This window comes from Haliaeetus albicilla, chromosome 17 (assembly GCF_947461875.1).
Source record: "Haliaeetus albicilla chromosome 17, bHalAlb1.1, whole genome shotgun sequence".
Classification (NCBI taxonomy): Eukaryota; Metazoa; Chordata; class Aves; order Accipitriformes; family Accipitridae; genus Haliaeetus; species Haliaeetus albicilla.
Genome location: NC_091499.1, coordinates 16,608,841 through 16,624,097, shown reverse-complemented (window position 1 = coordinate 16,624,097; position 15,257 = coordinate 16,608,841). Strand labels below are relative to the sequence as shown.

At 58.8% G+C, this 15,257-nt stretch overlaps 2 protein-coding genes across 2 annotated transcripts; one reads left to right on the top strand and one right to left on the bottom strand.

The window, feature by feature from the left end:
- Nucleotides 1-3,621: 3,621 nt before the first annotated feature.
- Nucleotides 3,622-8,728, top strand: LOC138689512 (collagen alpha-1(I) chain-like). The gene is made up of 7 exons (XM_069804552.1): nt 3,622-4,158; nt 4,627-4,747; nt 5,635-5,822; nt 5,941-6,627; nt 6,828-6,949; nt 7,051-7,871; nt 8,187-8,728. Exons 1-7 carry the CDS (start codon nt 3,622-3,624, stop codon nt 8,726-8,728), a joined length of 3,018 nt encoding a protein of 1,005 aa, XP_069660653.1.
- Nucleotides 8,729-9,581: 853 nt separating this feature from the next.
- Nucleotides 9,582-14,664, bottom strand: POU3F2 (POU class 3 homeobox 2). The gene has a single exon (XM_069804912.1). The coding sequence runs from the start codon at nt 14,345-14,347 to the stop codon at nt 12,992-12,994; it is 1,356 nt and encodes a 451-aa protein (XP_069661013.1). The 5' UTR covers nt 14,348-14,664; the 3' UTR covers nt 9,582-12,991.
- Between the last annotated feature and the right edge of the window lie 593 nt (nt 14,665-15,257).

Sequence of the window (15,257 nt, the reverse complement as noted above, 5' to 3'; positions counted from 1 at the left end):
ACCGTGTTGCTGTCAGTGCTGTGCCTGCCGATTGTCCTGGGGACGCGTTACTGAACTTGTAATTCACTTCCCATCTGTGTGTGATCAGGTAATATTTACTGTGTCTCATACTAATGAGATTCACGGAGAACTTAAATGTTATGCAAAAGTAAATCCTTATCTTTGAATTGGCTAAGAAAAAAGGATTTGTAAGAGCAAAATACAGTGGGTATTGAACGAACCTGGAGATCTACAATGCCGCTCTGGTATTTTTTTATATGCTTTTAAATAATTCAGTCTTTTCAGAGAATGACAGCAGCTTTCGAGTTGAAGTATTGATCCATGGGTGTTCTGCTGCTCTCCAAAAGGTGCAGAGGCTTTTGCATCTGTGCCTCCGCTGCTCAAAGTGGCAAATCTTTGGAAAGGAGGCACGGATTGAGATTAATGATCTCCAGCTAATGATCAGGTGCTATCTGTCACCTGATAGCAAGAAGTCAGTTGAGAGGGGGTGGTGTGACGACCCACCTTTTTGCATTTCCCTTACCTATACAGTCCTTAGGCAGTTTTTATATCTTTCAGTTGGCAGGATCTGAACCTGAACTCTGGCAGCTAGAGCTGCCATATTCAACTGCGGCTCTGGACTGGAGGAGTTCAGTGCCACGCATCAGTAGATGGATCACCTTTGTGCAAGCAGTTGATCTGTGGCGTGTATCGTACCATACTTCAAGGTTACCACAATGTATCATCTGGAATTGTTGAGTGCAGTTTTATTAATAAATAGATTTTTTTCCTTAAACGCTGTAAGAGACTAAGTAAAAATGTACACTTCCCTCTTTGCAAGAAAGCAGGCATACTGCTGTGCTGGTTTTGGGTGGGATAGAGTTAATTTTCTTCACAGTAGCTAGTATGGGGCTATGTTCTGGATTTGTGACCAAAACAGCATTGATAACACAGGGCTGTTTTCGTTGCTGCTGAGCAGCGCTTACCCAGAGCCAAGGGCTTTGCTGCTTCTCACCCACCCCACCAGCGAGGAGGCTGGGGGGGCACAAGGAGTTGGGAGGGGGCACAGCCGGGACAGCCGACCCCAGCTGACCCAAGGAATGTCCCAGACCGTAGGACATCATGCTCAGCATGTAAAGCTGGGGAAGAAGAGGGAAGGGGGGACATTAAGAGTGATGGTGTCTGTCTTCCCAAGTAGCCGTTGCACGCGCTGGAGCCCTGCTGTCCTGGAGATGGCTGAACACCTGCCTGCCCATGGGAAGTGGGGAATGGATTCCCTGTTATGCTTTGCTTGTGCGTGCAGCTTTTGCTTTCCATATTAAACTGTCTTTATCTCAACCCATGAGTTTTCTCACTTTTACCCTTCTGATTCTCTCCCCATCCCACTGTGAGGGAGGTGAGCAAGCGGCTGTGTGGGGCTTAGTTGCCAGCTGGGGTTAAACCATGACAACTACCTTGTTCCCTAGCATATCTTTTTCCTCAGAACAACACTGTCCCCTTACAAAAAAACTTTTTCCCAGCAGTCTCCTACAGATGATGAGTTTAAATTTGGAAGAGTGAGGGAACACCAGCTCGCATCTTTCCATCTGCCACACGGTTAGTACCTGTGATGGCCCCGCTCGCACAGAACAGCAGGATCTGTCCAGGGAAGGCAGAGAGGCCATTCCCTCTCGTTGAGAAATAGCAATGCTGTGTTTTGTCTCAAAGCTAACAGAAATGAGAAAATGGGCTGTATTCACTTGGGATGTTCTTCTGTATTGGGTAACAGGTTGGGATTGTGGCATTTCTGTGAAGCTGTTACTCGTGTTTTACAGCACTCGCCGCTGTCACAGCCGCTGCCTCGAAGGACTCCTGCAAACTGCACAGCGCGTTCTTCTTACCCCAGTCTCTCTGGAGACTGCTGAATGTGATCTTAAATAGAAAGCGTTTGGGACCTCTAAACGACAGGGCTTCCCACGGCCTGTAACAGCCTGTGGCCGTGCGTTTAGGCTGTGTGTTTAGGACTAGTAGGTGCTGAACACCTACTGCAGCTAACCTGATTTGACCTGGGTCCAGGTCTGGTGGTAAAAGCATCACTAGGATGTGGGAAGCCTTGGATTCAGGCCAAGGGGAGCTGGAGGTGCAGCTGAGGCTTAGGCGCTGGGTTATGGGTTGGTCCTGTGGGTGACCCCCCCCCGCCCTTTCCCTGGAGATGTAGTGGCAGGAGTGCAAGAGTCACGGTGCTGGCCCGGGCAGGGAGGAGGGAGATCGATTTCAGCCTTGTGGGTCGAGCCAGCGGGAAGGGAAGTGAAATCTAACCTACCCCTATAGATACGTAACTTAAAGTGGCCTAGCCCCTGCTGCGGGTGGGCTTGCGTTTCTGAGCGGTCAGCTGGAGAGGTGGCAGCGCTGAAGCTGAATGGACCGGCTGTCCCTCGGCAGGTCCCCCGAAAAACCTCCCGCCCTTAGTCGGCTACACGAGGCATGTGGGCAGGCTGGGTCGTCCATCCTCTTTCTTGCCCAATTCAAAGGGCCACACAGGCATAATTTTAGTAAGGGACTGCTTAAGTTAAGGGCCTAGATTCCACCCCAAATTAAAGCTGTCTGGTTTGGGATATGATTTATACACTGAGGGTGTTCAGCAAAATTAGTATGCAAAAGGTCAATGTTATCCAGCTCCCCAGACCTATTAGCAAATAAATCAATCCTTACTTATCTGCCAGTTTAGGAAAGGTCCCTGAAACAAAGCCAGCTTTTCCCTTTAGAGGCCGAACCTTCATCATGGCTTTCTGCCCACTGCGAACAGATCTATCTCCACAGCGAGGACTGACACAGGCTTGGTCTGCAGTGGAAGGTGTAGCCACTGCTTACCTTTCCAGTTCCAGCTGTATGCATAGCATCTTATTTTTGTTATCTGAACAGGTCCACGATTGATGTTCAGCTGGCAAACAGGTTATTTTCTCCCATGTCTGCTTAGTGCTACAGTATTGGCTGTCTGTAGTGTGATTACCTCTGTGCAGTACGCTCATTTCTTTCTAAAACTTAATCTTTCTTGGTTTTTTTGTTTGTTTTAGCTCAATTTTCTTGTTGAGTTAGCAAGAGACTCTGAGATCATGATATGTCACTTATCGGTTTTCAGTGCACTGAAGTCTGCTGTAGCTGAATGTCGGAATGGCTTGGGTTCTTGATATTCACAATATTTTAACATTTCCACCACTACTTACACAGCGTGGCAAGCGGTAGTTACGAAACCGGTAGCACTGAAACAAACCCAAGATGTAAACCTGTACGGTCTTCCCAGCCAGTGCTGCTGCTGGGGTCTGTGAGGAGCCGAACCCCTGGCAGCCGTTGGGCGGCTTGGGGAGGGTGTCGTGGTGGTGGGTGAAAAGAGAGAGCACCCAGCCACCGCCAAAGGGCCCCGCGGGAGACCAGGGCCGTCTCTGGTTCTCTGTTCCTGGGAAATGGAGGTTTCACCCCAAGGGGAAGGGTTTTCGGGGGAGGTTTTCCGGAGGTGATGGTCTGGCGTCTGGGATGGTTTGACATCAGCAAGAACAGAAGCCATTTGGTGAAGCGGTGGGATTTGAGACACACACCCCCCCCCCCCCCAGAAGAAGGGGGCCGGGTGGGGAAGGCAGAGGTGTGCAGGGATGCATCCCCGGGGGGATGCGCGGCTGGAGGGAGGATCGGCCCCCCCGGGGGGCTGCGGGATACCTGGCGCTGCGCTTAGACCCCGCAGCAAACTCGGAGGGCAGCGCCAGGAAAGCCATCCCCCCCCCCGGCCCACGCAGGAACAGGCGTGGGTTTGTCCGGTTAGCCGACACGGAGGCCGCTAGGGGGCGCCCGCACTCCACGCGCCGGCTCCGGCCCCCCCGGCCCCGGTCCCGGCCCCGGCCCCCCCGGATGGGGGGGCCGGGGCCGGGACCGGGGCCGGGGGGACCGGAGCCGGGGTCCAGTAGCGCCTTCCCTGGACGCCCCCCAAGACCCCCACGACCCCCCCTCCTCCCCAAACCTGACCGCTGTCCCGCTCCCGTGTCCCTGTGTCCCCCCCCCCGCTTCTCCCCACCACCTCGACCCTGGGGGGAAACCGGTTCCCCGGGCAGCCTCAGCGGCGGAATCGTTTGTCAGAGGCGACGGGGAAAAGCCGTCTCGCCCCCTTTGTGCGTCTTGCGGGATTTCTCCTTGCAGAGGCAATTGGCAAAGGTTAGGAAGGCGTCTGTAGATCCCCTATAATCCCAGTTTAAATATTAAAAGTATAAGCAGCCTAGGCCCAGTATTTACCCATGTAACTCCACAGATTTCCCTCCAGACCTGGACTTCTAAGAATTTACGGGACGGTTTGCGTCCCCCCCCCCCCTTTTTTTGGGGGGGGCTGGGGGGGTGGTATTTCCCCACCCCCGCCCCCTCCCGTTGGTATTTATTTAACAAACCAGCGGGAAGAGGAGGGGGGAGACCCCAAGAATAAAAGCGGTGTTTTTATGACCGAGAAGTAGCCAGTCTGCCCGTCTGTACCGTGAGAGGACGGCGAGATTCCGTCCCCGCCGCCGGCTTTGTCACCGGCGGGGTTGAAGTGGCCGGCACATCAACACAAAAGGCAAACACACACACACATCCCCGAACTCGACACAAACCCCGCTATTGGCTCCATAGTGGAGACGGGTATTTTGATAGCGAAATAACCTCCCCGCTCCGGTGGGGTCTGGGCTCCGCTTCGTACCTCCGCCGTGCTTCAAACGGCATCAGCCACGGAAAAAGGAAAAAAAATCCCTCAAGAAAGTGTTGAAGGAAAAAAGTAAGTCCCAAACGGGATTAAGGTTTTAATTACAATTCCCTATCGAAGTAACATGTTTGATGAACTGATCTTATCAATTAATAGTAACCTTAATTTAAAACTTACGGAAAAGATTCGCATCAAATAAACCTCAGACTCCCCTTTTTTGAGAGGGAAAGAAAAAAATGGTAAATGCTACAACCATAAAGTACCAAAGCACTAGCAGAAGAAATTGTAAAGAAGAAACGTGCTGCTTTGACTAGAAATAATCATTTGTGAACGCTTTGGGAGGGGGGGAGTATCTGTCTGGCGGGGGGGGTCTATAAAAAATGGAAGCTCTTTTAAAAGGGGAAAACAGATGAATCTTTCTACCCGCCAACAGTATCATTTCATCATATTTTGGGCCCGCGCTATATTAAAGAGAAAAACAAGGTAATTGGAACATGCATCAACAGTTTTCCATGAAATAAGAGTTAAAAGAAGTAATAGAACTAATCACTGTCTCCTCAAATCAAGTAGAAAACATTTCAATGCACTAATTAGAGTAATTAGAATAATAAGACTGCCTATATGTGGTAAGACAATGTGTACAAACAACTTTATTTAATGTATACTGGTAATCAGCGATGCGTGCGTGCTTGAATGCTTAGTGCAATAAAATTCACCCCCGTCCGCCCAAACAATCAAATACAAATTAGTTTAATGATTGTGCCTGCTTGAACGTCTTAGAAATCCACAGGCAGAGGGAAATAAATAGCACCATCCTTGTTTGTACGTCTCCCCTACTGACCAAGGAGCTGATGCCTCCATGGACTTGGCAATGAATGACTGTAGACATGAATGAATCGAGGAGGGAAAGGGAATTAATGAATGAGTCAGGCTGGCTAAAAACAAGTCCTAACTTTTAGACGAGCGCCTCTCACAACTCCCGGGACGGGAGGGGACGGGACGGGACGGGGACGAGGAGGAGGAGGAAGAGGAGGAGGAGGAGGAGGAGGAGGAGGAAGAGGAGGAGGTGGGGGAGGAGGAGGAGGAAGAGGAGGGGGAGAGCGGTCTCGCCGGCCCTTTGACGAGCTGCCTCTGCCCGGGTTTTCCGGCCAGGATTTACCGCCCTGCGAGGAGGAGGGGAAGAAACACGGGGCGCCAACTTCCCACCGGCCCGCTCTCTTTGTAATCCTTAAAGATGACACCTGGGCGCCCCCCCCGCCCCGCAGGGTCCGCGGAGCGGTACAGCTGAGCCCGCCCGGGCGGGACGGTGCGGGGCCGGCGGGAGAGCCGCAGCCGGGCCGGCCCCGCTGCCCGGCCCCGGGCCGGCCCGCACCCCCCCCGGCCCCGCCGTGGGAGCGGTGGGCTCCCCCGGGCCGGGCCCGCCGACCCCCTCGCCCTGCAGCCCTCCCCGGGGGGAGGCAGCCCGCCTGCCCCGGGCCGGCAGCGGCTCTGCCCCGGCGGGGGGACTGATCCTGCGCACGGAGGGGGCCAGGCGGACACCGGCCAAACTCGCCCCCTCCCCGGGGCGAAGGGGCCCGGCGCCCCCGCTCCCGGCCGCCCGCCCCCCCGGGGAAGGGCGCAGCGCCCGCCGCCGCCCCGCCGCGGCGAAGAGTTTCGGCCGCTCCTTCGCCGCTGCCCTCGCCCCGTCCCTCTCCCTTCCCCGCCGACGGGAGGGCAGGATCCGACCCCTGCGTCCCGCGGGGAGGCCCGGGCATCGCGGGGGGCGGCTGCGGGGCCGGGGGAGGAAGGGGGGGGGCGAGGGGAAGGGGGTCCCCGCCGGCACGGGCGGCCTCCGCGGCCCCGGGGGCTCTGCGCGAAAGCCCGGCACGGCCGGGACGCTTGGCCGAGTTTCGGAGGTGTTCGCGCGGCCGTTGCAGGGAGGGATTTGCGGTTCGAGGAAAGCGACTTGGAGCGTGGGCCAGGCCACGGGCTGAGGCCGGCCGCGGCGTGGAAACCCACGCGCTGCGGCTCGGACTTGCCTGCCGAAAAGGCCCGCTTGTTTGGTTTATGATTTGATGAGAAGTCGGGTCCGGGGAAGGAGTTCTTGCTTTTTATTTTACCAGTTCGCTAACGCACGCTTTGGTTTTGCTCTCGCTCCTTTCCCCCGCAAAAGTACCCGCTCCCCAAGTACCGCCCGGGGCCCCGACCGCCCGGCCGAGCCAGGGTGGAACTCGCCTTCTTCGCAGCACCTTCCTACATCCCCGACGACAACCTGGCCGTGCCCCGAGCACAAAAGTACCGACTTAGCGCCCGCAACTCCGAAAAATTGGTTTTCATCTTTTCCATCTCGAGATTAAAGCCGGAGCGGCAGCCCGGGCCCCCGTCCCTTCCCAAAGACGAAATAAATGGATGACCCCCGTAGGGGCAGAGGCCGCGGGAGAGCCACGGTTTCCAAGCCAGACCACGACGCCCAGCCGCCGTTTTCGAGGCAGCAGAAGGGCCGCCGCTGCCCCGTCCACCCGCCGAGAAGCCGCGGACAGCTTGCCCCCTTGCTCCCACCCCCCCCCGCCCCGCAAGACGCTGCCCGGGCTGGGGCTGGGGGGACACCCCGTCTGCGCGACCCTCCCCAGGGCTTTACCTCAGCCCAGACGTTTAAGCCGGACTAAGCCCAGCGCGCCCACCCGCCGGTGGTCGCTCTCCCCGCCGCCGCCGGGCCCCATCGCCCACCGGGGGCCGCCGCTTCGCGTCCCCGGGCGGGTCACCCGTCCTCTGCCTCCCGCCGCGGAGAAAGCCCGCACCGACGGCACCGGCACGAAGAGCCATCAAACCCCCAGCGAGGCGCCTTGGGACAACTCGGGGGCCTGCGGCCGCCCCGGCGGGCAGGGGCGGGCAGCCGGGGGAGGGGGGCTTCCCCCAGCGGGGCAGCCGGAGGAGGATGGCGGCCCCGGGCTGGGGGTGGCGGCCGGGAGCAGGAGGCCGGGAAGGCGCAGGCAGCCGGGCCCGTCCCGCCCCGGCCCCGAGCGGGCCAGAAGCGCGCCCGGGGGACCGGGCACTGGAGTAGGGGGTCACGGGGAGGGGGGGAACCCCGAGCTCCCGCCAGCAAAACCCGAGGGAGAAAGAGGGAGAGAAACGACGGGGCGGAGCCGGGGGCGACCGGGGCTTCTGCCCCCGTCGGGCCTCTCGCAAGTTGCCCGGCCCGAGAGCGTCACCTGCCGAGGTACCGGCCCGGCCTGCCCCGCAACCTGGGGGGGGTTTGCCGGATTATTTCCCCTTCCCCCGCTTCTCTCTTTCCGAGCCCCGGCCCCCCCGGCAGAGCTGGCGGGGCTGGGCGGCGGCGGGAGCTCCCCGGGGCGGGCAGCACCGACCGCTGCCTCTCAGTCCCGCGGAGCCCGGGGGGGGGCGTGGGGGGAGGCCATCGCGACTCGAGGGCCTCGGGATACACACTCTCCTCCCGCCTTCCAGTTTCGGCCTCCGTCGGAGGGAGCGAGCCGAGGAAACAGGGCTTTTGTTGTCGACACCTGATCTACGACAGAGAGTCCCGTCCCTGCCGGGAACGAGGGTGGGGGAGCCCAGGGAACTGCCGCGCACCCCGACATCCACCCGCAGAAGGTGCATCCCACGGCCGCTGCCTTCCCCCTCTTCTTCCTCTTCAAAGAGAGAGAGAAGGAACAGGGGGGAACGTCCCCCCAGCCGGCCGGCCTCCCCGCAACCAGCCGGGGAGGACCGGAGAAGTCTCTCCCGTCCGGTGGGCAAAAAGCCCCGGCGGAGCAGCCCGGGGGGGGGGGTCTCCGCCGGCGGCCGCCCGGCCCCGAGCAGCGGCGGCACTCGCCGCCCCCGCCGCCGGCTCTGGGCGTCCATCCCCGCGGCGCCGGGCCTGCCCCGCCGGGCGAGGCCCCATCCGCGCCAGTCACCTCCCGTCCACCCGAGACGGGAGCGCTCGCCGACGGCGGGGCCCTGTCGTCAAAGGCGAACTATTCCCCCGGCGCCCACCCGAGTGTCCTGCAGAGGGCAGAGGCTGCTCGCGTTCCGCCGCCCGTTCCGCCGGCTATTGACCGAGGGCTTTTAAATCCATAGCCGGCTTCAGCATTTTACCCGTCAGCACGTCTGCGGTCAGAAAACACTTCTTCTTTCTGTCACTTCTCTTCGAAACTATTGATAAGATCATTTAGCTGAATCTGTTCGGGATGAGCGTAATATTGACTAGGAGTTAGGAAAGATGATTAAATCTAATAAGCCTAGAAACTACCGTGAGGGACGGCGGGGAGCGGGGGGCGAGGAGGCGAGCGGTACCGCGCTTGGCAAACCGAGCCGGCCAAAAGGGCCCGGGCCGCGCCGCCGCCTCTGCCGCCGCCGCCTCTGCCGCCGCTGCCCGCTTCGACGCCGCTCGCCGGCGCGCCCGCCCCGCCGGTCCCCGGCCGGGACCCCCCGGCTAACACCGACCGGCTCGCTCCACACGCGGAGCCGCACAAGCCCAACGGGGAAGCCCCGGCCCTGCCGCCTCGCCGCCGCCGCCGCCGCCGCCGCCGCCGCCGCCGCGGGGCCCGGCCCGGCCCGGCCCGGGGAGCGCCCGCCGCGGGGTGCGCAGCCCCGCTGGGCGGCCGCGTCCTTCCTCCCTCTCTCGAGCAGTACTCCCCAAAACGAAGCCCCGCCTTTTCGCCCGTTTTGTTGTTTTTTCTCCTCCTAGCAGTCAGACCTGCAACTGCCCAAAGGGAAGGAGGAGAGGAGTCTCCTCTGCCCGTGCCTCCCGCCGGAACGCGCAACTAACTTGAGGAGCAGCTCTCCCCACCAGCACCAAAGGCAGGACACCCCTACCCGCACAGAAACCGATGCTTCGAAACACACGGCTGCGGTTCAGCTGCGGAGAGACGCAATGAACCCGGCTCCCGAGGCTCTCCTTCAAGACCCTGGAAGTTATGAGCGTGGAACCTCTCGGTATAGGCATCAAATTTATTCCAAAAATTCCATGAAATATAAAGGAATGGCGGTGCTTTTACACAGAACTCAACTCAGTATAAGTACTGGGGTGTTCTCCCTCCAAATCTTAAGAACTATGCAAATCTGTGCTATCTTTAAAAATAAAATAAAGATATTTCAATAATTAGAACAAACTATGAAGGTATTGTGCATTTCTGTTTTATGTAGATAATAAAATATTACTTTAACATAAATATATAAGGATCTCTGCGTTTTTATTTTTCCCCACAAGCACATCCAAATGTACCAAAACAAAGTATTTTTAAAGAGACTGAACCAAAAAAAAAAATTACATCCCATATAGATTTTGTTCACCTACTCATTTAAAGCTACAGAAAAACAGTTTCCAGAACCTGTTTGCTTTAAAAGAAATAAATATACATTGAGGCAGGCCACTTAAAAATGATATGAAAATATTTCCCTGGGTAGCATTTAAAAAAAAAAAAAAAAGAAAAATAGACAAAGAAAACATTGAAACTATTTCTGCATTTCAAAGGACAAATATTAAACATATATACATAGTGGTAAGGTTTGCGTGGTAACTTTTTTTTTTTTTTTTTTTTTTAGTAAACCTATTTGGAGTTTGAGGCTTTTCTCAAACATCCTCTCGACTCCGTTTTCTGACCTTACGCACGTATTAATAAGTGTCTGAAAGTTCATTTCCTCCCTTTACCACTGGATCTGCCCTGATCTGATTCACTTCACTAGGCGCTAGTCCTCAACACTTTAAATAACAAGCAGCTCAATACATCCAAAAAAAAAAAAAAAAGAAAAAAAAAAGAAAAGAGAAAAGCTTGGTGCCCGTATCTTTGTAACAATTGTTGGAAAACTAGGAAAAAGGCTAATGCATGTGCCTCTTAGAAATCATCATCTGTCTTACCAAGAAGAAAGAAAGAGAGAGAGAGAAAGAAAGAAAGAAAAGGAGACAGAAAGAAAGAAGGAAAGAAAACCCAATGTCACAGGCGCTTTAAAAGACAATGAGAAACATACTCTAAAGCCTTAGCTACTGAATGCAATATTTATAGGAGAGTTCTGCGAGAGAATGCTTCACTGTTTTTTCTCCATAATTGTCCAACACTCAACTAAGTAAACTTTTAGATTATAAAAATGCTTTGTCTCTATAGCACCCGTTTGTGCTGACTAAATGATCCCTTTATGAATTTATAACTATCATAGTTTAAAGTTCCTCTAATGTATATGCATAGCTGTGTGTGTGCATAAGTACACAAACACACGCACGCAGACACACGCACATACATGCGCTGCTCCCAGGTCCCGCTCCTCTGCTTCCCTTTAGAGCTTTTTGTTTTGCTTTTTTTTTTCCTTTTTTTTTTTTTGTCCCCGTGGGTTTTTTCTCTTTTTTTTTGGAAAGTTAACCGTTTCCCATCAAGATAATGTCACGAAATGCACTTTAAAACTATTAACGAAGGGGGGAAAAAAGACGGATTGAAAAATGGCATTTTTTTTTTTCCCACTTCATTTCATTCCCCAGTGAAAGACACAAGGCTGCCCAAGTTAAAACTGGTCCTTTCCTTCAATAAATTATACCGCAATCTGACCAAAGGATGGGAGGGGGGGTAAGGGGGGTGGGGAAGGGCAAGATACGAATAGAAAAAAAAAAAAAAAAGACGAAAAGTAAAAGCGAAAAAGAAACGCTCACAGTCTCTGCGGAGGGGAGGGGGCAGCGTGTGTTTACACGCAGGTGTAAGCACCCGGCCCCCCCCCTCCAGCCCCCGCCCCGGGCCCAGCAGCTCCTCGGGCTCTCCCTGGCTCTGCCTCGATGCGAAACTGCTGGATGAAAGAAAGTTTTGGGGCTGACGCGGGCGCGGGCTGCCCGGGCAGTGGGACCGGGGATGCCAAAGGCACGCACGGGGAGCCTCGGGGGGAGGAGGGGAAGGGAAGGGGGCTGGGGGGGGGGGGAAGCTAAATAATCCCCTTTCCCTCTGAAGGAAGTGCCGCTTTCTCCGGGAAAACTCTGGAAACGTGTTGTTTCATCTCCGCCTTTCCCACACCGGGCCTCGCTCGCCCGCACTGACACAATCTGGAAGGGCTGCACATCTTTTTTTTCCTCCCCCTCTGGCTGCGCCTCGGCCCCCGGACACACTGCCTGAAAATGAAGTTTACTTTGTCGATTTGCATTATTCTCCCTTCTCCAAACTCGACTCTTGCCGTTGAAGGCGTATATTAAGCAATTACGAGAGTCACGTCTCTGGAGAATGGAAGCTGGTGGTGCATATATATGTGTATATAGAGAGAGATTATATATATGTGTATGTACGTACGCCTATGCACGCATGCATATGTATACATACATACAGATATACGCATTCTTTTTTGCTACGGTAAAAGGAGAAAATAAGCGTTACACGTATTTAAGAAGATTTGTTTATAACAAAAGTTCACATATACACATAAAGCAAAGGCTAAAACACAGTAACATATTGTAGACCGGTCACTGGTTGACTAACGCTCACCGTGGAAAATGCAAGTCATTTGCAAAATTAAGGTCGGAAAGGAAGGAAAAAAAAAAAAGAAAAAAAAAGAATTTGTTTATGTAAACTTCGATTTTCTTGCAGTGCAAATTGGTACGGTTAAATACTGTCTACATCAAAAGGGATAGCTTTTCCTTTCTCTTCTTTTTTTTTTTTTTTTTTTTCATATATTCCTACAGGGGATCCACAGAAAATAAACACAGCAGCATGTGCCAACACCGAGCGACATTCCACAATGCAATCTGCCTTTGTGTGGCGGGAGGGGGCTGCGGAGGGGACCCGAGGTGGCTGAGCCCCCCCCGCCTCCCCTCCTCGCCGCCCCCCCACCTCCCCTCCCGCCCCCTCCCCGGCCGGGCAGCGCCGTTATTTTTTTCACCAGCGAGCAAGGGAGTTTCGTGCGAACCGCTTCGCCCTGCGCCTGCCCTGCCGGTGCCGGTGCCTGCCCCTGCCCTGCCGGTGCCTGCCTGCCCTGCCTGCGCGCCGTACTCACTCCGCTCCGGTGCACGGGCACTCGCCTGGAAAGGTCAAAACCCGGCATCGCACCCGCTGCCGTCTAAGGGACGGTCCGGTGCAGGTGCTTTGTCTGTCTGTCTGTCTGTCTGCTGTGATTCGCGCTCGCCCTCTCGCTCGCTCGCTTTTTGTTTTCTTTTCTTTTCTTTTTTTTTTGCGCGTTTTTTGTTTGTTTTTTGTTTTTTTGTCTTTTTTTTTAAAGATAGGAGAAAATAATAATAATAATAATAATAAAAAAAAGAAAAACCGAAAAGAAAAAAAGGAGGACAATCAAAAGTTGGGGGAAGGAGGAGAGGAGGAGGAGGAGGAGGAGGAGGAGGAGGAGGAGGAGGAGGAGGGGCCGGGCGCCCCCGCCGCGAGTTCACTGCACGGGGGTCTGCACCCCGTGGTGCGGCGGCGTGTCCCTGCTGGCCCCGTACACGTCCTCGGCGCCCGGCAGCGTCCCTCCCGGGGGAGTCATGCGCTTCTCTTTCTGTCTCCTGTTACAAAACCACACTCTCACCACCTCCTTCTCCAGCTGTAGGCTGTCCGCGAGCGAGGTGATCTCCTGGGCGGAGGGCTTGGGGCACTTGAGGAAGTGGCTCTCCAGCGCGCCCTTGACGCTCACCTCGATGGAGGTGCGCTTTTTCCGCTTGCGGCCCTGCGCCGCGATCTTGTCTATGCTGGTGGGGCTGCCCGAGGAGGAGTCCGCCTCCTCCAACCACTTGTTCAACAAAGGCTTCAGCTTGCACATGTTCTTGAAGCTGAGCTGCAGGGCCTCGAAGCGGCAGATGGTGGTCTGCGAGAAGACGTTGCCGTAGAGGGTGCCCAGCGCCAGCCCCACGTCCGCTTGGGTAAATCCCAGTTTGATGCGCCGCTGCTTGAACTGCTTGGCGAACTGCTCCAGGTCGTCCGAGGTCGGCGTGTCCTCGTCCGAGTGCGGGTCGTGGTGCGGCGGCGGCCCGGGCGGCCCGCCGGCGGCGCCGCCGGCGGCCCCGGCGGCGGAGGGCGGCGGCCCGGCCGCCCCGGGGTGGGGGCCGTGGGGCGGCGGCGGGTGCTCGGGGCCGTGGTGCGGCGGCGGCCCGGGCGGCCCCGGCGGCGGCTCGTCGTGGGCGTCGCGCAGGCCGTGGTGGTGCAGCGCCGGCTGCGCGGCGCCCAGCATGCCGTTGACGGTGAAGCCGGGCGGCTGGGAGTAGAGCAGCCCCGCCTGCGCGCCGTTGGCCGCGGCCATGCCGGGCGGCAGGTGCGCCGCGCCGCCCGCCCGCCACGCCGCCGCCGCCGCCGCCGCCGCCGCCGCCGCCGCGTGGTGCCCGCCGCCGCCGCCGTGGTGCACCAGGTGCGGCGCCCGCCCCGGCGGCGGGTGCTGCGGCGGCGGCGGCGGCGGCGGCGGCAGCTCGTCGCCGCGCCCGCCCGCCTGCACCACCGCCGGCTTGATGTCGGGCTGGCCCAGCGCGCCCGCCGACCAGGGCGCCTCGCCGCCGCCGCCGCCGCCGCCGGGGCCCGCGCCGCCGCCGCCGCCGCCGCCGCCGCCGCCGGGGCCGCCGTGGGACAGCGCCGCGATCCACTGGTGAGCGTGGCTCAGCGGGTGCCCGTTGCTCTGCAGCGCGTAGTCCGCCTGCACCAGGGCGCCGGCGTCGCGGTAGCCGCCGCCGGGCTGCATGCCGCCGGGCGGCTCGGCGTGCACCATGGGGGAGCCGGAGGCGAGCAGGCTGTAGTGGTTGGAGGCTGCGGTCGCCATGACTCGCCGAGCCGCACTGATCGCGCCGGTTAAAGGCGCCGCGCATTTGACAGCTACTTTTTCGCCTCGGGCGCCGCGCGGCGCCCGCGCCCCCCCGGCCCGCGCGGCGGGGCCCACTGCGAAGGCACGCGCGGCCGCCCCGCCCCGCCGCCGCTCGCCATTGGCTCCCCGCGCCCTGACGGACGCGGGCGCCCCTGGCGACCGCCGCCGCCGCCGCCCGCCATTGGCGCGCCCCGCCGCCGCCGCCCCGCCCCCCGCCCCGCCCCCGACCGCCCTCTGGAACCCAACTCCGAGGGGGAACGGGGCGCGGGGGAGCGGCGGCCGCGGGGCGGGGGGCGGTGGCGGCGGCGGCGGCGGCGGCGGCGGGAGGGGAGGGGAGGGGACGGGACGGGACGGGACGCGGGGTGGGGGGCTCCGCCGCCGGCCCCGCCCCGCTCCGCCTCGCCGCCCCGCGCTGTACCGCGCCGCCGGCGGGAGGCTGCCGCCGCCGCCGCCGCTCCGCCCGCCGGCTCCTGTTGCTCGCGCCCTGCCGGGGCCCCGCGCCCCGCCGCCGGTCTCCGCGCGGGGCCCGGCCGCGCTGCCCCCGGGACGGGGGGACTCCCGCCCCCAACTTTCTCGGCCGGGCCGAGCGCGCGCGGCGCCGCCCCGCAGCCAGCCCCGCCGGCGGGGCCGGGCAGCGCCGCGCCCCCGGGGGCGGGGAGCGGGGAGCGGGCGGCCCCCTCCCTGCCCGCCGGCCCCCGGGCACCCGGCGCTTCCCCGGAGCACACGGCTCCGCCGGGGCTGTCGGGGCTTCGCACCTCGGCGCCGCGGTGGTGGGACTGCGGCGCTTGTCCCGTCCCGGGGGGACGGGGTGCCCCGCGGGTCCGCCTGAGCGGGGCTGGCGGCTCCGCAGCGGTACGGAAGGTTTGGG

Bases quoted from the DNA above. Each gene is read 5' to 3' on its own strand.
- POU3F2 (XM_069804912.1), bottom strand. From the start codon at position 14,347: ATGGCGACCGCAGCCTCCAACCACTACAGCCTGCTCGCCTCCGGCTCC.
- LOC138689512 (XM_069804552.1), top strand. From the start codon at position 3,622: ATGCGCGGCTGGAGGGAGGATCGGCCCCCCCGGGGGGCTGCGGGATAC. The intron at 4,159-4,626 runs GTTAGGAAGGCG...GTATTTTGATAG, and splicing joins TGCAGAGGCAATTGGCAAAG to CGAAATAACCTCCCCGCTCC. The intron at 6,950-7,050 runs GTACCGACTTAG...CCCTTCCCAAAG, and splicing joins GCCGTGCCCCGAGCACAAAA to ACGAAATAAATGGATGACCC.